This window comes from Rattus norvegicus, chromosome 3 (assembly GCF_036323735.1).
Source record: "Rattus norvegicus strain BN/NHsdMcwi chromosome 3, GRCr8, whole genome shotgun sequence".
NCBI lineage: Eukaryota > Metazoa > Chordata > Mammalia > Rodentia > Muridae > Rattus > Rattus norvegicus.
Window position 1 is genome coordinate 164,958,212 of NC_086021.1, and position 14,377 is coordinate 164,972,588.

At 51.2% G+C, this 14,377-nt stretch overlaps 1 protein-coding gene across 8 annotated transcripts in view; it reads left to right on the plus strand.

Moving 5' to 3' along the window:
- Cep250 (centrosomal protein 250) overlaps positions 1–14,377 on the plus strand; it is a 45,178-nt gene that overhangs the window by 27,179 nt on the left and 3,622 nt on the right. For 6 of the 8 annotated variants that reach the window (XM_039106869.2, XM_063283848.1, XM_039106871.2 and 3 more), the window contains exons 21-30: positions 336–458; positions 2,139–2,272; positions 4,029–4,167; positions 4,818–5,160; positions 5,996–6,117; positions 7,435–7,555; positions 8,680–8,801; positions 9,315–11,915; positions 13,712–13,825; positions 13,966–14,115. In XM_039106869.2, the coding sequence (XP_038962797.1) occupies positions 336–458; positions 2,139–2,272; positions 4,029–4,167; positions 4,818–5,160; positions 5,996–6,117; positions 7,435–7,555; positions 8,680–8,801; positions 9,315–11,915; positions 13,712–13,825; positions 13,966–14,115 (3,969 nt within the window). Of the gene's footprint in view, positions 1–331; positions 459–2,116; positions 2,273–4,028; positions 4,168–4,817; positions 5,161–5,995; positions 6,118–7,434; positions 7,556–8,679; positions 8,802–9,314; positions 11,916–12,664; positions 12,817–13,711; positions 13,826–13,965; positions 14,116–14,377 lie in introns of those variants that run through there. The other 2 variants (XR_005502972.2, XM_039106872.2) reach the window with 2 other exon arrangements.

Genomic DNA, 14,377 nt, shown 5'->3' on the forward strand with positions numbered 1-14,377 from the left:
GTGTGTGTGTGTGTGTGTCTGTGTGTGTTTATGCAATTAAGTGGAGAGAGGGATCTGTTCAGAGAGGGATCTGTTCAGGAAGCTGCTAATTGGTCTAGGTAAGGGATAGTTACCAACTTTAGGGCTTGTCCAGAAATGTTGTCTGAACCCATGCAGGCACATGGAAGGAGGGGAAATGGGGTCTGGGAATAGAGGGAGAAAGAGTATGCACTGCTAGTTCCTGCCTCAGCTTCTGTCAACTCAGTAGGAACAAACATCAACTGTTCACACAGGAAGGCTTTCAGCAGCCAGCTCCTGTGGAGCTTCTCTGTGCTCACCAATTCCTCTTTCTGTAGGAGACCACTGGCATGCTGCAGGCCCAGCTTCGGGGGGCACAGCAAGAGCTGAAGGAGGCAATCCAGCAGCACAGGGACGACCTTGCTGCCTTCCAGAAGGACAAGATAGACCTGCAGAAGCAGGTACCTTCGCCCCACAGCCCTTCCCTATGTAGCCAATCCTTCCTACTCCCTTCTACAGACAGGGGACCTGAGTCCTGCTTCTTGAGCCAGGGAGAACAGAGATAGGCCAGAAATAAGTGCAGAGTTGAAGGGTGTTCAGAGCTGAGCACGTATCTGTGAAAGTTCTGGGATTGTATTACTAGCCTTTATCCACACATTCTGCCAGTGGCCAATTGAAAATGTTGGGAAGACATTTTAGTGTAATGTATAGACCTTTTTTGGTTCTCTAAATAGTATATAATAACCGTTCAGGTAGCATTCCCATTTCATTAGGTAGTGTTTACATCATATTAGGTTTGATAAGTAATATGGAGATGGTTTAAAATGCATAGGAGAATGTGAATAGGTTTTATTCAATGACTGTACTGAAGAGGCGGACTGTCGAGTCTGAAGTCAGTTTAAGTTGCACAGTGGAATTCTGTCTCTAAAACAAGGACAGGCTCGGAAGGTGGCTCAGTTGATAAAGTATCAACAGGTGTACGTGTGAGATCCGAGTTGAGACTCTCAGCCCCACATGAAAATGTGGGTGTGATGCCATGTGCTGACACACGGGCTGAAGAGGCAGACAGGAAGGTCTCTAGAGCTCACTGGCTGACTGGTCTTGCTGAAAGTAAACTCTGGGCTTAAGGAGAAAGAGAAGCCCTGCCTCAAAAAAGGAAAAAAAGGTTAGAGTGTGATAGATGAGGACACACATTAACCTCTGACCCCCCCCCCCATGCGTGCATGCATGCACACCCACACACACTTAGAACCATATATACAGAACAGAGAACCCATTATGTGGTTTATATGAGCATCTGCAGATTTTTATTCCAGTGGAGATGTGTTATAGGACACTGCAGCCACTGCTTTCCATTTCTCTGGAGTGACGCTAAGTTGACTTTTCTAAAGCAAGCCAGTCTCGGTTGTTTGTCCTGTCCTCACCTTGCCATGTTTACCAAACAGCTTTTCCTTCCCATAGGCCTATAGCAGAGGATGCTCTGAGTTCTTGTTTAAAAGAAAAGTAGTATTTATGGTTGTGTGTGGCCACAATGGTCATGTCTGTCACTTTGCCTTTTGGGATAGTTGTATTCAACCAAGATTTTTACTTATGTCTGCATCTACATAGCATTTCTCATGCTATGAACAGAACAGGATGACCAAGAATAGGGTGTGTGGCTGGGCAGTGGTGGTGTACATCTGGGAGGCAGAGGCAGTGGTTCTCTGAGTTTGAGGCCAGCCTGGTCTACAGAGTGAGTTCCAGGACAGACAGGGCTACATAGAGAAACCCTGTCTTGAAGAATGAAACAAAACAAAACAAGAAAGTGTGTGTGTGTGTGTGTGTGTGTGTGTGTGTGTGTGTGTGTGTGTGTGCGCGCGCGCACATGTGCACACACGCTCACACATACATCATAGTGAGATAGTCAGAACTAACTCTACAAATTATCTACTGTTCTCCACAAACATGTCTTGGCATGTGTTCGAGTGTGTACACAAATAAATGAATAAACGTGTAAATGTAAAGAAAACAAAATAGTGTCAGGACTAGTGAAACCACAGAACTGTGGAGACAGCCCTGACTGGTACAGCTTACAGGAGCCTGAAGTTTCTTCCCTCTTGGCCTGTCTTTGCCCTCTCAGCCTCATGCTCGTCACCTTCCAGGTAGAAGACTTAACATCTCAGCTGGTAACCCATAATGACTCCCAGAGGCTGGTGAAACAAGAGATTGAAGAGAAGGTGAGAGAGGCTCAGGAATGTAGCCGGATTCAGAAGGAACTGGAGAAAGAGAAAGCCAGGTAGGCTAGACAGCCAGAGGGGTGGCTTTTCCTTCTCACTGTGTCTCTGTCTCCACATTTCTCCACATGGCACTCTGGCATGGTCTGTGCATGGCTGTCTTGACCTCCAGGTCTTACTCCAGGGTATACATGTAGCCATCTGGAGTGGACATGGTCTCTACCTCAAATCTTATACTTGAGTCATTTAGTAACTAGAGAAGACCGTTGGCTGATGCACCACTGTCTGATGGCAGTGTGACTCCCACTTTAGTAGAATATATTCTGTAGGGAAGATAGTTCACGGTATGGAGGAAAGAAGCAAGGTGCAGAGGGAGAGGGAGAGGGGGACGGGGAGGGAGAGGGAGAGGGAGAGAGAGAGAGAGAGAGAGAGAGAGAGAGACAGACACTTGCTTTAGAAAGGTGTAGGGAAAGTCTTTCCCAGAAAGTTGAATTTAAACTGAATGCTAATTTGAGCATGATGGTGCACACCTTTAATTCCAGCACTCAGGAGGCAGAGGCAGTCAGATCTCTGAGGCTAACATGGTCTACACAGTGAGAAAGTGAGTGCCAGGGCAGCCAGCACTACACACAGGGAAACCCCGAAACAAACAAATACTAAGCTACACAGAGAAATCCTTAAATAAATAGATAATAGATAAACAAACACAGAGATAAACACTGAAATAAACAGGGCAGCCAGGGCGACCCAAAGGTATCCTGAAATAAAGAAGAAAACAAATGATTGATTGATTGATTGATTGATTGACATGAATGCTAGGGTTGGCGATATGGCTCAGCAGGTAAGGATGCTTGGTGCTGAGCCTGCCAATCTGAGTTTCACCTCCAGGAACCATGTAATGGAAGGAGAGACTCTATCCTGAAGATTGTCCTTTGGCCTCCATGTGCCCTACATACACAGAAGTAAATAAACTAAGTGCTGCAAGCTGAAACAGAGCACCCATGCAGAGAAAGAAAACTCTGCTCAGTAAGAGTAGATTTCATGCTTAGAAGTCCCGAGGCCGATGGAAGGCAGTACGCCCTGTATGGTGATGCCCAGAGAGTGGTATAGGTATTGTTTGCTATGTCCATAGCAAGGAATATTTAGCAGGAAACTACAAGGATTTCAAGTAAGGAAATCAGCATAGTCCAGTTTCTGCTGTGTTAGAAGGGACAGTAATGTCCTGAAGCACCTGGAGTGGGGTGAGCCCATTCAGAATGCCTGAGGAGTCTGAGAAGGGATGGGTCTTTTTGATAGTGACACCTGAGTCCTAAAGACAAGTCAGGAAGCTGGTGTAGCTGTCCAAGGGAGAGTTAGCAATACTGAGCCACCATAAGTAGTAGGGAAGAGAAGAAGAAAGGACCTGGAGACACACGGGCTTAAGACTCATGTGGGTCGGACGAAGTGGGATCTGAAATGGTATGGCTTCCATACTGTGACACTTGAGGAAGGAGCCTCTCAGAGAGCCAGGGGACAGAGTGAGAGATGATTGTGTGGGAAATTGGGGACTCAAAGGGTCGAGAGGTTTGGATGTAGTGAATTTGAAATGTGCGAGTATGTGTGTGGAGTTTATCAGAGAAGAATACATTCCTGCTGAAATGAGTCTCCATATGCATGACAATCCCACGAGCCCTTAGTAGGTGTTCAGTAAATAGAAGTTTTCCCCGTGAGCCTCTCATCACCACTGCTGTTCGTATTTAATACAGTCCGATGATTGGTGGGCGAAGCATGCTGTCTCACTCCCTGAGAGAATGACCTGCCTCTCTATCCTGTTTTCAGCCTGACTCTGTCACTGGTGGAAAAGGAAAAAAGACTCCTTGTTTTACAAGAAGCTGACTCTGTTCGACAGCGGGAGCTGGTCTCCTTGCGCCAGGACATCCAGGAGGCCCAGGAAGGGCAAAGAGAGCTCGGTGTACAGGTGCCCTACTAGGCCGAGTCCCATTTTCTGATGGGCTGCACTTAGAGAGGCTGAATGAATTGGTTCGTCCAAAGAATGGGAGAGATTGGGACCTCAGCATCCCTGGCTGTGGGGGATCCAGGGCTGGCAGCCAGGGCCTTGAGAACCTGACCCAGAGAATGTCCCTGTGGGGAGCCTGACATCCTGACCAGAGTTCACAGAGTGCCCATGTGGACCTGACTCATGCAGTCACTTGCAAATAGGCTTTATCTGATTGGCAAAGTGCAGCAGGAAGAAGTTGGAGGGTATCAAAAAATACCCAGCAAGAGGACTTCCGTACTCAGTTTGCTCACAGTGAGACCTGAACCTGGCAAGATGGAGTTAGGAAGGAGAGAAAAGGAACCATAGACACTGGCAGGGGCACAGGTCGGCCTGCTCATCTTCATGCAGTCTCACTAGCTCTATCAGTTTCAGAGCAGAGTTCAGTCACAGCCGGGGCTGTCTGCTGTCTACCTAGGAACCCTAGTTGTCAGAACAACTCATTTCAGGGTCTGTCCTACTTGCTACAGAGCTGAGCCTGCCCGACTTCTTCCCACCTTGCCAAGTGGGGTCAGGTGTGGGAGGACCAAGGAGAGGGTGCCACTGCTCAGGAGTCTCCTTCCTCCTGGCAGGTGGAGCTCCTGAGGCAGGAGGTGAAGGAAAAGGAGGCTGACTTTGTGGCCCGGGAAGCACAGTTGCTGGAGGAGTTGGAGGCCTCACGGATTGCAGAGCGGCAAGTGCGAGCGTCTCTGTGGGCCCAGGAAGCCAAGGCAGCCCAACTGCAGCTGCAGCTGCGCAGCACTGAGGCCCAGCTAGAGGCGCTGGTTGCAGAACAGCAGCCAGAGAACCAGGCGCAGGCACAGCTGAGGAGCCTCTACTCTGTCCTGCAGCAGGCCCTGGGGTCTGCATGTGAGAGGCGGCCTGAGCTGAGGGGTGGAGGTGATTCTGTTCCTACTCCGTGGGGCTCTGATCCAGGTGAGGAAGCCATCTTGTGGGGCATAACTGGGGGAAGGGAGGGGACTGTAGCTCCTCTTATGAAATAGCATCAAGGCTAAGGCCATAGGTGCTGTAACTGGTCCAGGTGAGTTTGAACCCAAGTCTGTTTGGTAGTAAGTCAGTCACCTAACTTCTCTGAACTTGATTTTTCTTGACCATAAAATGAAAGTGTTGAAAGTCCATCTTAGGACCTTTCTAAGGAGATTACAAACTTAAAGAGTCAACCGTGGGCCAACTGCCTGCACCCCCAGCACTCAGGACACTGTAGGTTCTAAGCTCCACCAGTCTGAAGCACATGTGAGTTGCTGGGCATGATGGAACTTGCTTCGAGTGAGAGCTGCGACAGGAGGTTTAAGAGTGCAGAGTCTTCCTCAAGTATATAGTAAATTCCAGGCCAGCGCAAGCTACATAAATCCTGTCTTTTTAAAAAAATAAAAATAAAAAATAAGCTGGGCAGTGGTGGCGCTCACCTTTAATCTCAGCACTCAGGAGGCAGAGGCAGGTGGATCTCTGAGTTTGAGACCAGCCTGGTCTATAGAGTGAGTTTCAGGACAGCCTGGGCTACCCAGAGAAACCCTGTCTTGGAGAAAAACATAAATGAGCAAATAAAATAAAAAAGATAAAAAAATTTTGCAACTTACATTTGAAAGCATAGCAGCCTGTGGGCCGCGTTATCCAATGGGAAGTGTGGATGAGCCAGAGAAGGGATGCTCTGGAGAGGGAGCTGGTGGGACTGCCAAGACCCCGTCGGGAGGAAGGGGTGACTGCTGCTTATTGTGGCAGCCCGGTGAGGAGAGTTTCCCCTTTTCTTCAGATCAGAACGGAGCTTCGAGACTCTTAAAAAGAGGGCCCCTCCTGACTGCACTGTCAGCTGAGGCTGTGGCACTGGCTCTCCAGAAGCTTCATCAGGACTTGTGGAAGGCTCAGCAGGCCCGGGTAGGTCCTGTCTTCCTTCCTTCTCCTGTAGAGCTGAGACAGACTTGTGATGGAGGAAGATGGGCCACAGGACAGTCACCCTGAGCTCTGCACCTCTGTCACTTACTGTCCTGCAGATAGGACAGGGCATTTGGATTTCCTGGGCCCTGTTTTCTCTTGGGAAGTAGGGCAGATAATGTGTCCCCTTCCTCCGCCACCCCCACCATCACACACTACTTCATGCCCCTGATGCTGTGAGTGTGAATCTTGAAGTTGCCCTGTGAACTGTAAACCTTCAACACATGTGGGTTTTGTTTTGTGTCATTTCCTCTCATTCATGAATGTGTTCTTAGTATCAGACCCTCTGAGAAAAGTCAAGTAAACTGGGGAATATGGAATCACTATTTATAAGAACATTCTAGGCTTAAGACTGAACTTACTCCACCTTACCATGCACCTGTCAGTACTGAGCTGCCTGTGCACCAGCCACTCAGCTGGTGACACAGAAACATAAAGACCCAACCTGCCTTCAAGAAGCCCTTCCAAGGTGGAGCCCAAAGTGCACTCTGCTAGTGGAACTGATAAGCCATTGGTTCCGACATAGCTAGAGCATGGTTGGAACTGGGAGGGAGTGTCAGGAGAAGAGGCAACTGGTCTAAACTGTGAGTGAGGTAGGCTATGGGGAGGGAAGGACTATGCCCTGTAATAGGACACTGAACAGTTATTTCAAAAGAAATTATCCAGGCGTGGTCACAGCACTTAGGAGGCTGAGGCAGGATGATTAAGAATTTGAGACCAGCCTAAGTTTATTGAGACCACATCCCACCCCCATCCCAAAATTTAAAGACTTGGGCAGATAACCAGGTATGGGACCTTGAGTGTCTGTAATCCCCGTGCTTAGAATGTAGAGGCAAGATGATCAGGAGTTCAAGGCCAGCCTCGGCTACATGAGACTAAAATAACAACACATAGGCCCAAGGGCCCCAGTGCCCATCAGGCTTACCTTCCCCCCAGGGAACTAAATGCATGAGAATTTGGAGGGGTTCTCAACCTGTGGGTCTCTGTCCCTTTAGGATTTCAGTGACTGACCCCTCCACAGGGACTGGGAAAACACAGACATTTATATTACAATTCATAACAGTAACAAAATCACAATTATAAAGTAACAACAGATATAATTCATGGTTGGGGTCACTACTGCATGAGGAAAGTGTTATAGCATCAGGAAGGTTTAGAGTCGGGTCATAACGGCAAGGGCTACAGAGAAGGGACAGAGGTTGAGCTCCTGTGGGACAACTGTGTGAAGAACAGGAGCTCACCCCACCTTCCCTTTCCCAGGATGACCTAAGGGACCAGGTCCAGAAGCTGGTGCAGCGCCTGACTGACACGGAGGCCCAGAAGAGCCAGGTCCACTCGGAGCTGCAAGACCTGCAGAGACAGCTCTCACAGAGCCAGGAAGGTGAGGTGCGCAGGTGGGCACAGGAGTGGGAGACGAGATAAGACACCCAGAAAGGATAGGACCTCTTCAACTCCTTTACCGCATTCCTTTAGCTCCTGTGGCCATCAAGGAAGGAGCTGGAAGGAACAGGTTCCGTAAACTGAGAGAAGTTGTTGCCTAGCCTGCTGTTAGTCTCTGCATTTTTAAAATTGCACACTTTTTATTTATTTTTATTAGAGTGTGTGTGTGTGTGTGTGTGCGTGTGTGTGTGTGTGTGTGTGTGTGTGTGTGTGTGTGTGTGTGTGTGTGTGTATGTGTATGCATGCGCGCCATGGCACACATGAAGGTCAGAGGGCAATTTGTTGACATCAGTTTCTTCTTCCACCTCCCAGGTTCCCGGGGGATCCCACTGTGGTAGTCAGAGCTTTTCCCCTCCCGAGCCAACTCATCAGCCCAGACAGGAGGTTTTATTTATTTACTTTTTTGCTAAAGCACAAATCCTAGCAACCCCAGTTCAGAACTGTCAGAACCTAGATTTGTGTTTCTTTTGTCATTTCTCCATGGTTTTTATCATCTCCCATTTTACTCTCTAAATTAGCCTTTGAGGACAGGGTAATTATAAACTTACTGTAAAAAAGGCCTGGAAGGAAGTGGGGAAGAACCTGCTGTCATATGCTGGGGGTGGGGGTGGGGGTGTCAGGGGGTGGTGGCCACTGGAAAGGAGAGGAGTTCTGTTGCAGAAGGAAAGAGGTCAACCTGGGTGGGTTTGAGCCTTTCTTTTGTCATTCGAGGGTTCCCTGAGACCCTTACAGACAGCTGGCTCTGACGCATCTTCAGGCTTGAGTGTTTCTAGGAACTTCCCACAATCTTAGATAGTTTGGGGCTAGGTGGGCTGGCTACCAGCTAACTGTCCTGGAGAACTGATGTGTCAGGTGAGGACGGGTTAGGATGATTAGCAGGCTGGGCCGGGCCAAGGCTGGCAGCAAACACAGGTGTGAGGCTGGACGTGGCTGCTGGCAGGTAAGGATGGTACAGGGCGAGGGGTGTAACTCTCTCCTCCTGGCTGCACCCGCCTCCGCCTGCACCTGTGCTCTTCCACCTGTGACCATGCACCTGACTCCTCCAACGCCTCTGTTCTTTTAAAGAGAAATCCAAGTGGGAAGGGAAACAGAACTCCCTGGAGTCTGAGCTAAGGGACTTGCACGAGACCATGGCATCCTTACAGAGCCGCCTACGGCAGGCAGAGCTACAAAAAATGGAAGCTCAGGTAAAGTGCTGGTCTAGGGAAGGGCGCCTGGGGAGAACTGCTTAGACATGTCTGTTGTCAAGGTCATGGTGAACCTTCTCTATTTTTTTCTGAATTGGTTGAAACTTGTTCCTTGGTCTACAAGATCAGGATCTAGAATGCCTCTTTGCACCAGGCTATCTCCCCTGGGCACAGGAGCTTTGGAAGGTGGTAGGGGTGCTCTTTTATGGGGATCACTGTAAGTGGAATACATTACTTCTTCAGTACTTGTTAAGGCCTGGTCACTGCTGCTGCCATAGAAGAGGCCAGGGTTAGGGTAACAGTATCAAGAAAATAGTCTTGTTGGCAGTAGTGTGCACACCTTTAATCCTGATATCCGGGGAGGCAGAAGCAGACAGATCTATGAGTTTGGAGCCAGCCTGGTCTACAGAGCAAGACAGCCAGAGCTACACAGAGAAACTGTCTCAACCCCCACCCAACCCCCATAAAAAAGGAAATAATCTTGTCTTAAGATGTTTTGCCTCTGGTTTGCAGAATGATCGAGAATTGCTTCAGGCATCCAAGGAGAAGCTGTCTGCCCAGGTAGAGCATCTGCAAGCATGTGTGACAGAAGCCCGGGCTCAGGCAAGTGCAGCTGGTGTCCTGGAAGAAGATCTGCGAACGGCTCGTTCTGCGCTTAAACTGAAAAACGAGGAGATCGAGAGTGAACGGGAGCGAGCCCAGGCTTTGCAGGAGCAGGGTGAACTGAAGGTGGCTCAGGGGAAAGCCTTGCAGGAGAATCTAACCCTGCTGGCACAGACCCTGTCTAACAGAGAACGGGAGGTCGAGACGTTGCAGGCTGAGGTTCAGGAACTGGAAAAGCAGCGGGAAATGCAGAAGGCTGCTCTGGAGCTGCTCTCCCTGGACCTGAAGAAGCGCAGTCGGGAGGTAGACCTGCAACAGGAACAGATTCAGGAGCTAGAACAATGCAGGTCTGTCTTGGAACACCTTCCCATGGCCGTCCAAGAGCGGGAGCAGAAGCTGAGTGTGCAGCGGGACCAGATCAGAGAACTGGAGAATGACCGGGAGGCCCAGAGGACTGCCTTGGAACACCAGCTTCTGGACCTTGAGCAGAAGGCTCAAGTGATTGAGTCCCAGAGGGGACAGATTCAGGATCTGAAAAAGCAACTGGGGACACTGGAGTGCCTGGCCCTGGAACTGGAGGAAAGCCATCGCAAAGTGGAGGGCCAGCAGAAGGTGATCACAGAACTGGAGGGCCAGAGGGAACTGCAGAGGGTGGCTCTAACCCACCTCACACTGGACCTGGAAGAACGGAGCCAGGAGCTGCAGACACAAAGCAGCCAGCTCCATGAGCTGGAGAACCATAGCACCCGTCTGGCAAAAGAGCTGCAGGAGAGGGACCAGGAGGTGATGTCTCAACGCCAGCAGATTGAGGAGCTACAAAAGCAGAAAGAACAGCTGACTCAGGACCTAGAGAGGAAAGGCCAAGAGCTGGTGCTGCAGAAGGAAAGGATTCAGGTTCTGGAAGATCAGAGGACGCTGCAGACCAAGATCTTAGAAGAGGACCTAGAACAGATCAAGCATTCCCTGAGAGAACGTGGCCAGGAGCTGGCCTCTCAGTGGCAGCTGATGCAGGAGCGGGCAGAGGATGGAAAGAGCCCGAGTAAAGCCCAGCGAGGGAGCCTGGAGCATTTGAAGCTGATCCTGCGTGATAAGGAGAAGGAGGTGGAGTGCCAGCAGGAGCGCATCCAGGAACTTCAGGAGCACATGGGCCAGCTGGAACAGCAGCTCCAGGGGCTGCACAGGAAGGTGGGTGAGACGAGCCTGCTCCTGACCCATCGAGAGCAAGAGACGGCAACCCTGCAGCAGCGCCTCCAGGAAGCCAAGGAACAGGGGGAGCTGAGAGAGCAGGTGCTTCAGGGTCAGCTGGAGGAGGCGCAGAGAGCTCTGGCCCAGAGGGACCATGAACTAGAGGCCCTCCGGCAGGAACAGCAGCAGACCCGGGGCCAGGAGGAAAGCATGAAGCAGAAGACAAGTGCTCTGCAGGCCGCGCTGGAGCAGGCGCATGTGACACTGAAGGAGCGTCAGGGGGAGCTGGAAGAACACCGGGGACAGGTGCAAAGGCTCCAGGAAGAACTAATAGTAGAGGGACGGCAGGTACGGGCCCTGGAGGAGGTGTTGGGAGACCTAAGAGCGGAGTCTCGGGAACACGAGAAGACCGTGCTGGCCCTTCAGCAACGGTGTGCTGAACAGGCCCAGGAACATGAGGCAGAAGCCAGGACCCTGCAGGACAGCTGGCTGCAGGCCCAGGCCACACTCGCAGAACAGGAGCAAGAGCTAGAGGCTCTGCGAGCAGAAAACCAGTATTCCCGCCAACAGGAGGAGGCTGCATTTGGCCAGGCAGAGGCTCTTCAGGAGGCCCTCAGTAAAGCCCAAGCCACCCTGCAGGAGAAAGAGCAGAGGCTCCTTGAGCAGGCTGAATTGAGCTGCACTCTTGAGGCCAGCACTGCCACCTTGCAAGCTACACTGGACACCTGCCAGGCACGCGCCCGGCAGCTGGAAGAGGCCTTGAGGGTTCGGGAAGGTGAGATCCAGACCCAGGCTCTCCAACACCAGGAGGCTATGCAGCACCTCCAGCAGGAACTTTGCCAGAAGGAAGAAGATCTGAGGCAACAGGATGAGCAGAGGCAGCTACTAGAGAAGGCTGTGGCCCAGAGGAGTCAAGAAAATGGAATCCAGGAGAAGCAAAGTCTGGAGCAAGAGAAAGAAGAGGAAACACGGGGACTTCTTGAGAGCCTAAAGGAGCTACAGCTGACTGTAGCCCAAAAGGAAGAAGAGATTCTGATGCTGAGGGAGGCCCAGCAAAGGCAGAATCAGGAGGCCTCTTCCCCAAGCCACAGGTCCTTCCCAGCCGAGAAGCCATCTCTACAACTGCTCCTAGCGCAGCAGGATCTGGAGCGGCTGCAGAATGCCCTAAGGCAAACAGAGGCCAGGGAGATTGAATGGAGGGAGAAGGCTCAGGGCTTGGCCCTGTCCCTGGCCCAAAGCAAGGCCAGCATCAGCAGTCTGCAGGAGATAGCCATGTTCCTACAAGCCTCTGTCCTAGAGCGGGAATCAGAACAACAAAGACTGCAGGTGAGTCACCCTGAAGCAGAGGGAGGGCAGGGAACAAGGCCGTTAGCTGAGCTCAAGAGCTGCCTGCCTGTGGTACCTCAGAGCAGGAAAATTGAGACAGCGAGCGCCACACCTCAGAGCTAGCAGAGAAGATGAGCAGCTAGAGTCAGCCTCGTCCATGCCTGGTCGGAACTTCAGTGTGCTGTGGGGACACCCACGCCTCCAAGGGTGGGTACTAAACAGCTTCCTGGTAAAGGTGGTGGTTAAGGTTTGGTTGGAAGGGACTGGTAAGGAATTAGCCAGGTAGAGTGGGGGTAGGGCTTTCTTGGAGAAAGGAAACAAAGAGGAAGGGCCAAATGGAAGATCCATGAGGGAGGTTTAAGTCACCTGGGACATAGATGGTGTTGTCAAGAGAAGAGGACAGCAGAAGCCATGGCATTCGGGACTTCTAAGGACTGGGTCAGTAGTGGGAAGTAGATGGAAGATTTAGGGCAAGCTCAGGAAAACTGCTCAGGACAGCATGTGGAGCGACAGCAGACTTGGGCAAACCAAAGGGGGACTGACAGGTGCAGGGAGACTTCAAATGGCAGGTATGAATAAGGAAAGGACAGAGGCAGCACCAGGGTCCCACCCACTGAAATAAAGAAAAGTAGGCTTGAGGAACATGGGCTTGGTTCGGAAGTGGAGCGAGGCCCATGGAGCCGTGCAGGAGACATCTAGCAGGCAGTTGTGGGCCGGTGGGTGAGGAATGAAACCGATGCCATCCGCAGTGTGGAGCTCAGAAGACAGCTAGCGAGAGTTGGTTCTCTCCTCTCACTGTGTGGGTTCCTGGAATGGGACTCAGGTCATCAGCTCAGTGACAAGCATCTTCACCTACCAAGCCATCTTACTGTCCCTGGGACTCACGAATGTGGGCATGCGGGTACGTTATATATGAGGATCAGGGGCACTTGGCTTACTCCCCTCCCCAGACCCTACAGAAGCAGCTCTCAGAGACAGCGCTTTGTGGTGGGGGCCAGTTGTTTCATATTTTTGTTTTTCGAGACAGGGTTTCCCTGTGTAGCCCTGGCTGTCCTGGAACTCAGTCTATAGACCAGGCTGCCTCTGCCTCTCAAGTGCTGGGACTAAAGGTGTGCGACACTACTGCCTGGCTGTTGTTAGAGCACGTGTGCATGTCTCTCTGAGTGTGTGCTCCATGTCGTAGGTGCCTGTGGAGGGCAGAAGAGATCCCCGGAGCTGGACTTAGAGGTGGTTGTGAGCCAGGCCATGTGAGCGCTGGGAACCTCTCTTTACGTTTAGCATTTACACACTGTGAACAGTTTTATATGCTGGGTCCCATTGTTTTCATTTTAACCTCCCTCAGAGAAGGAACTGACCCTATGTTCATTTCAGGGTTGAAAAATGCCAGAGACCTGAACTTACCCAAAGTCAGACATCTGGTTGAAGTGGGTTAGCTCTGACAGTCTACAAGGACTCTGATGAGAACACTTGACTCATGCTTTTCCTGTGACCCTGTGCTGTACCACACACACAACATACCACACACATAACACAAACACCACACACAGCACATACACACACACAGCACATACACACGCACAACATACCACACACATAACGCAAACACCACACACACAGCACATACATACACACATAGCACACAAACACAAAACACAGACATACACCACACTTGCACACACAACACACACTTGCAGATCTGTCTCCCTTCTTGAGCATGGCTCGATTATGAAGAGGGTAGAGGATGAGACAACTTTGGACACAGTTTGGCACAGTGTGACTTTTGTCCTGTACCTTAGGAGGAGTTGGTACTCAGCAGACAGGCTCTGGAAGAGCAGCAGTCACGTGGCCCACACTCATCCAGCAGAGCAGACCAGGGGCCCAAAGCTGGACAGGACACAGAGCCCGGAGAGGTGAGTGGGGCCCAGTGGCATAGGGGGAGCCCTGTCAACCACTTGTCTTTTGGGAATGTGCCCTGAACCCAAACTGTCAGCTTGGTCCCTTTGCCCTCCAGCTCCTCTCCCCAGATGAGCATCATAGGTCTCCCCTGCAGGTAATAGAGGCTGAGCCCAGTCCTGGAGTGGGGGAGAAGGAACAGTTAAGACAGAGGCTTGAACGTCTGCAGCAAGCGGTGGCAGAGCTGGAAGTTGACCGGAGCAAGCTGCAGTGCCACAATGCGCAGCTGCGGACCACCTTGGAGCAGGTCAGTAACTTCCGCCGTCTCCCGCGGGGGCCGCATGGGCCTGTGTCTCCATTCCTCCTGCTGTTTCTGAATCACTTTTATTAAATTACAACTGTGCTTTGTCTATGGGTGCTTGGTCACCACCAGGGGTGGGGTAGTCATGACAGAGCTGGAACAGCCCACAAAGCTAGCCTCTGCTTCCAAGGCCTGAAGGCTAGCCTGCTTCCTCTGCCAGGAGCACTTGCACCCTACCGTATGCCCTCCCCAGCCCAGTCTTACTTCC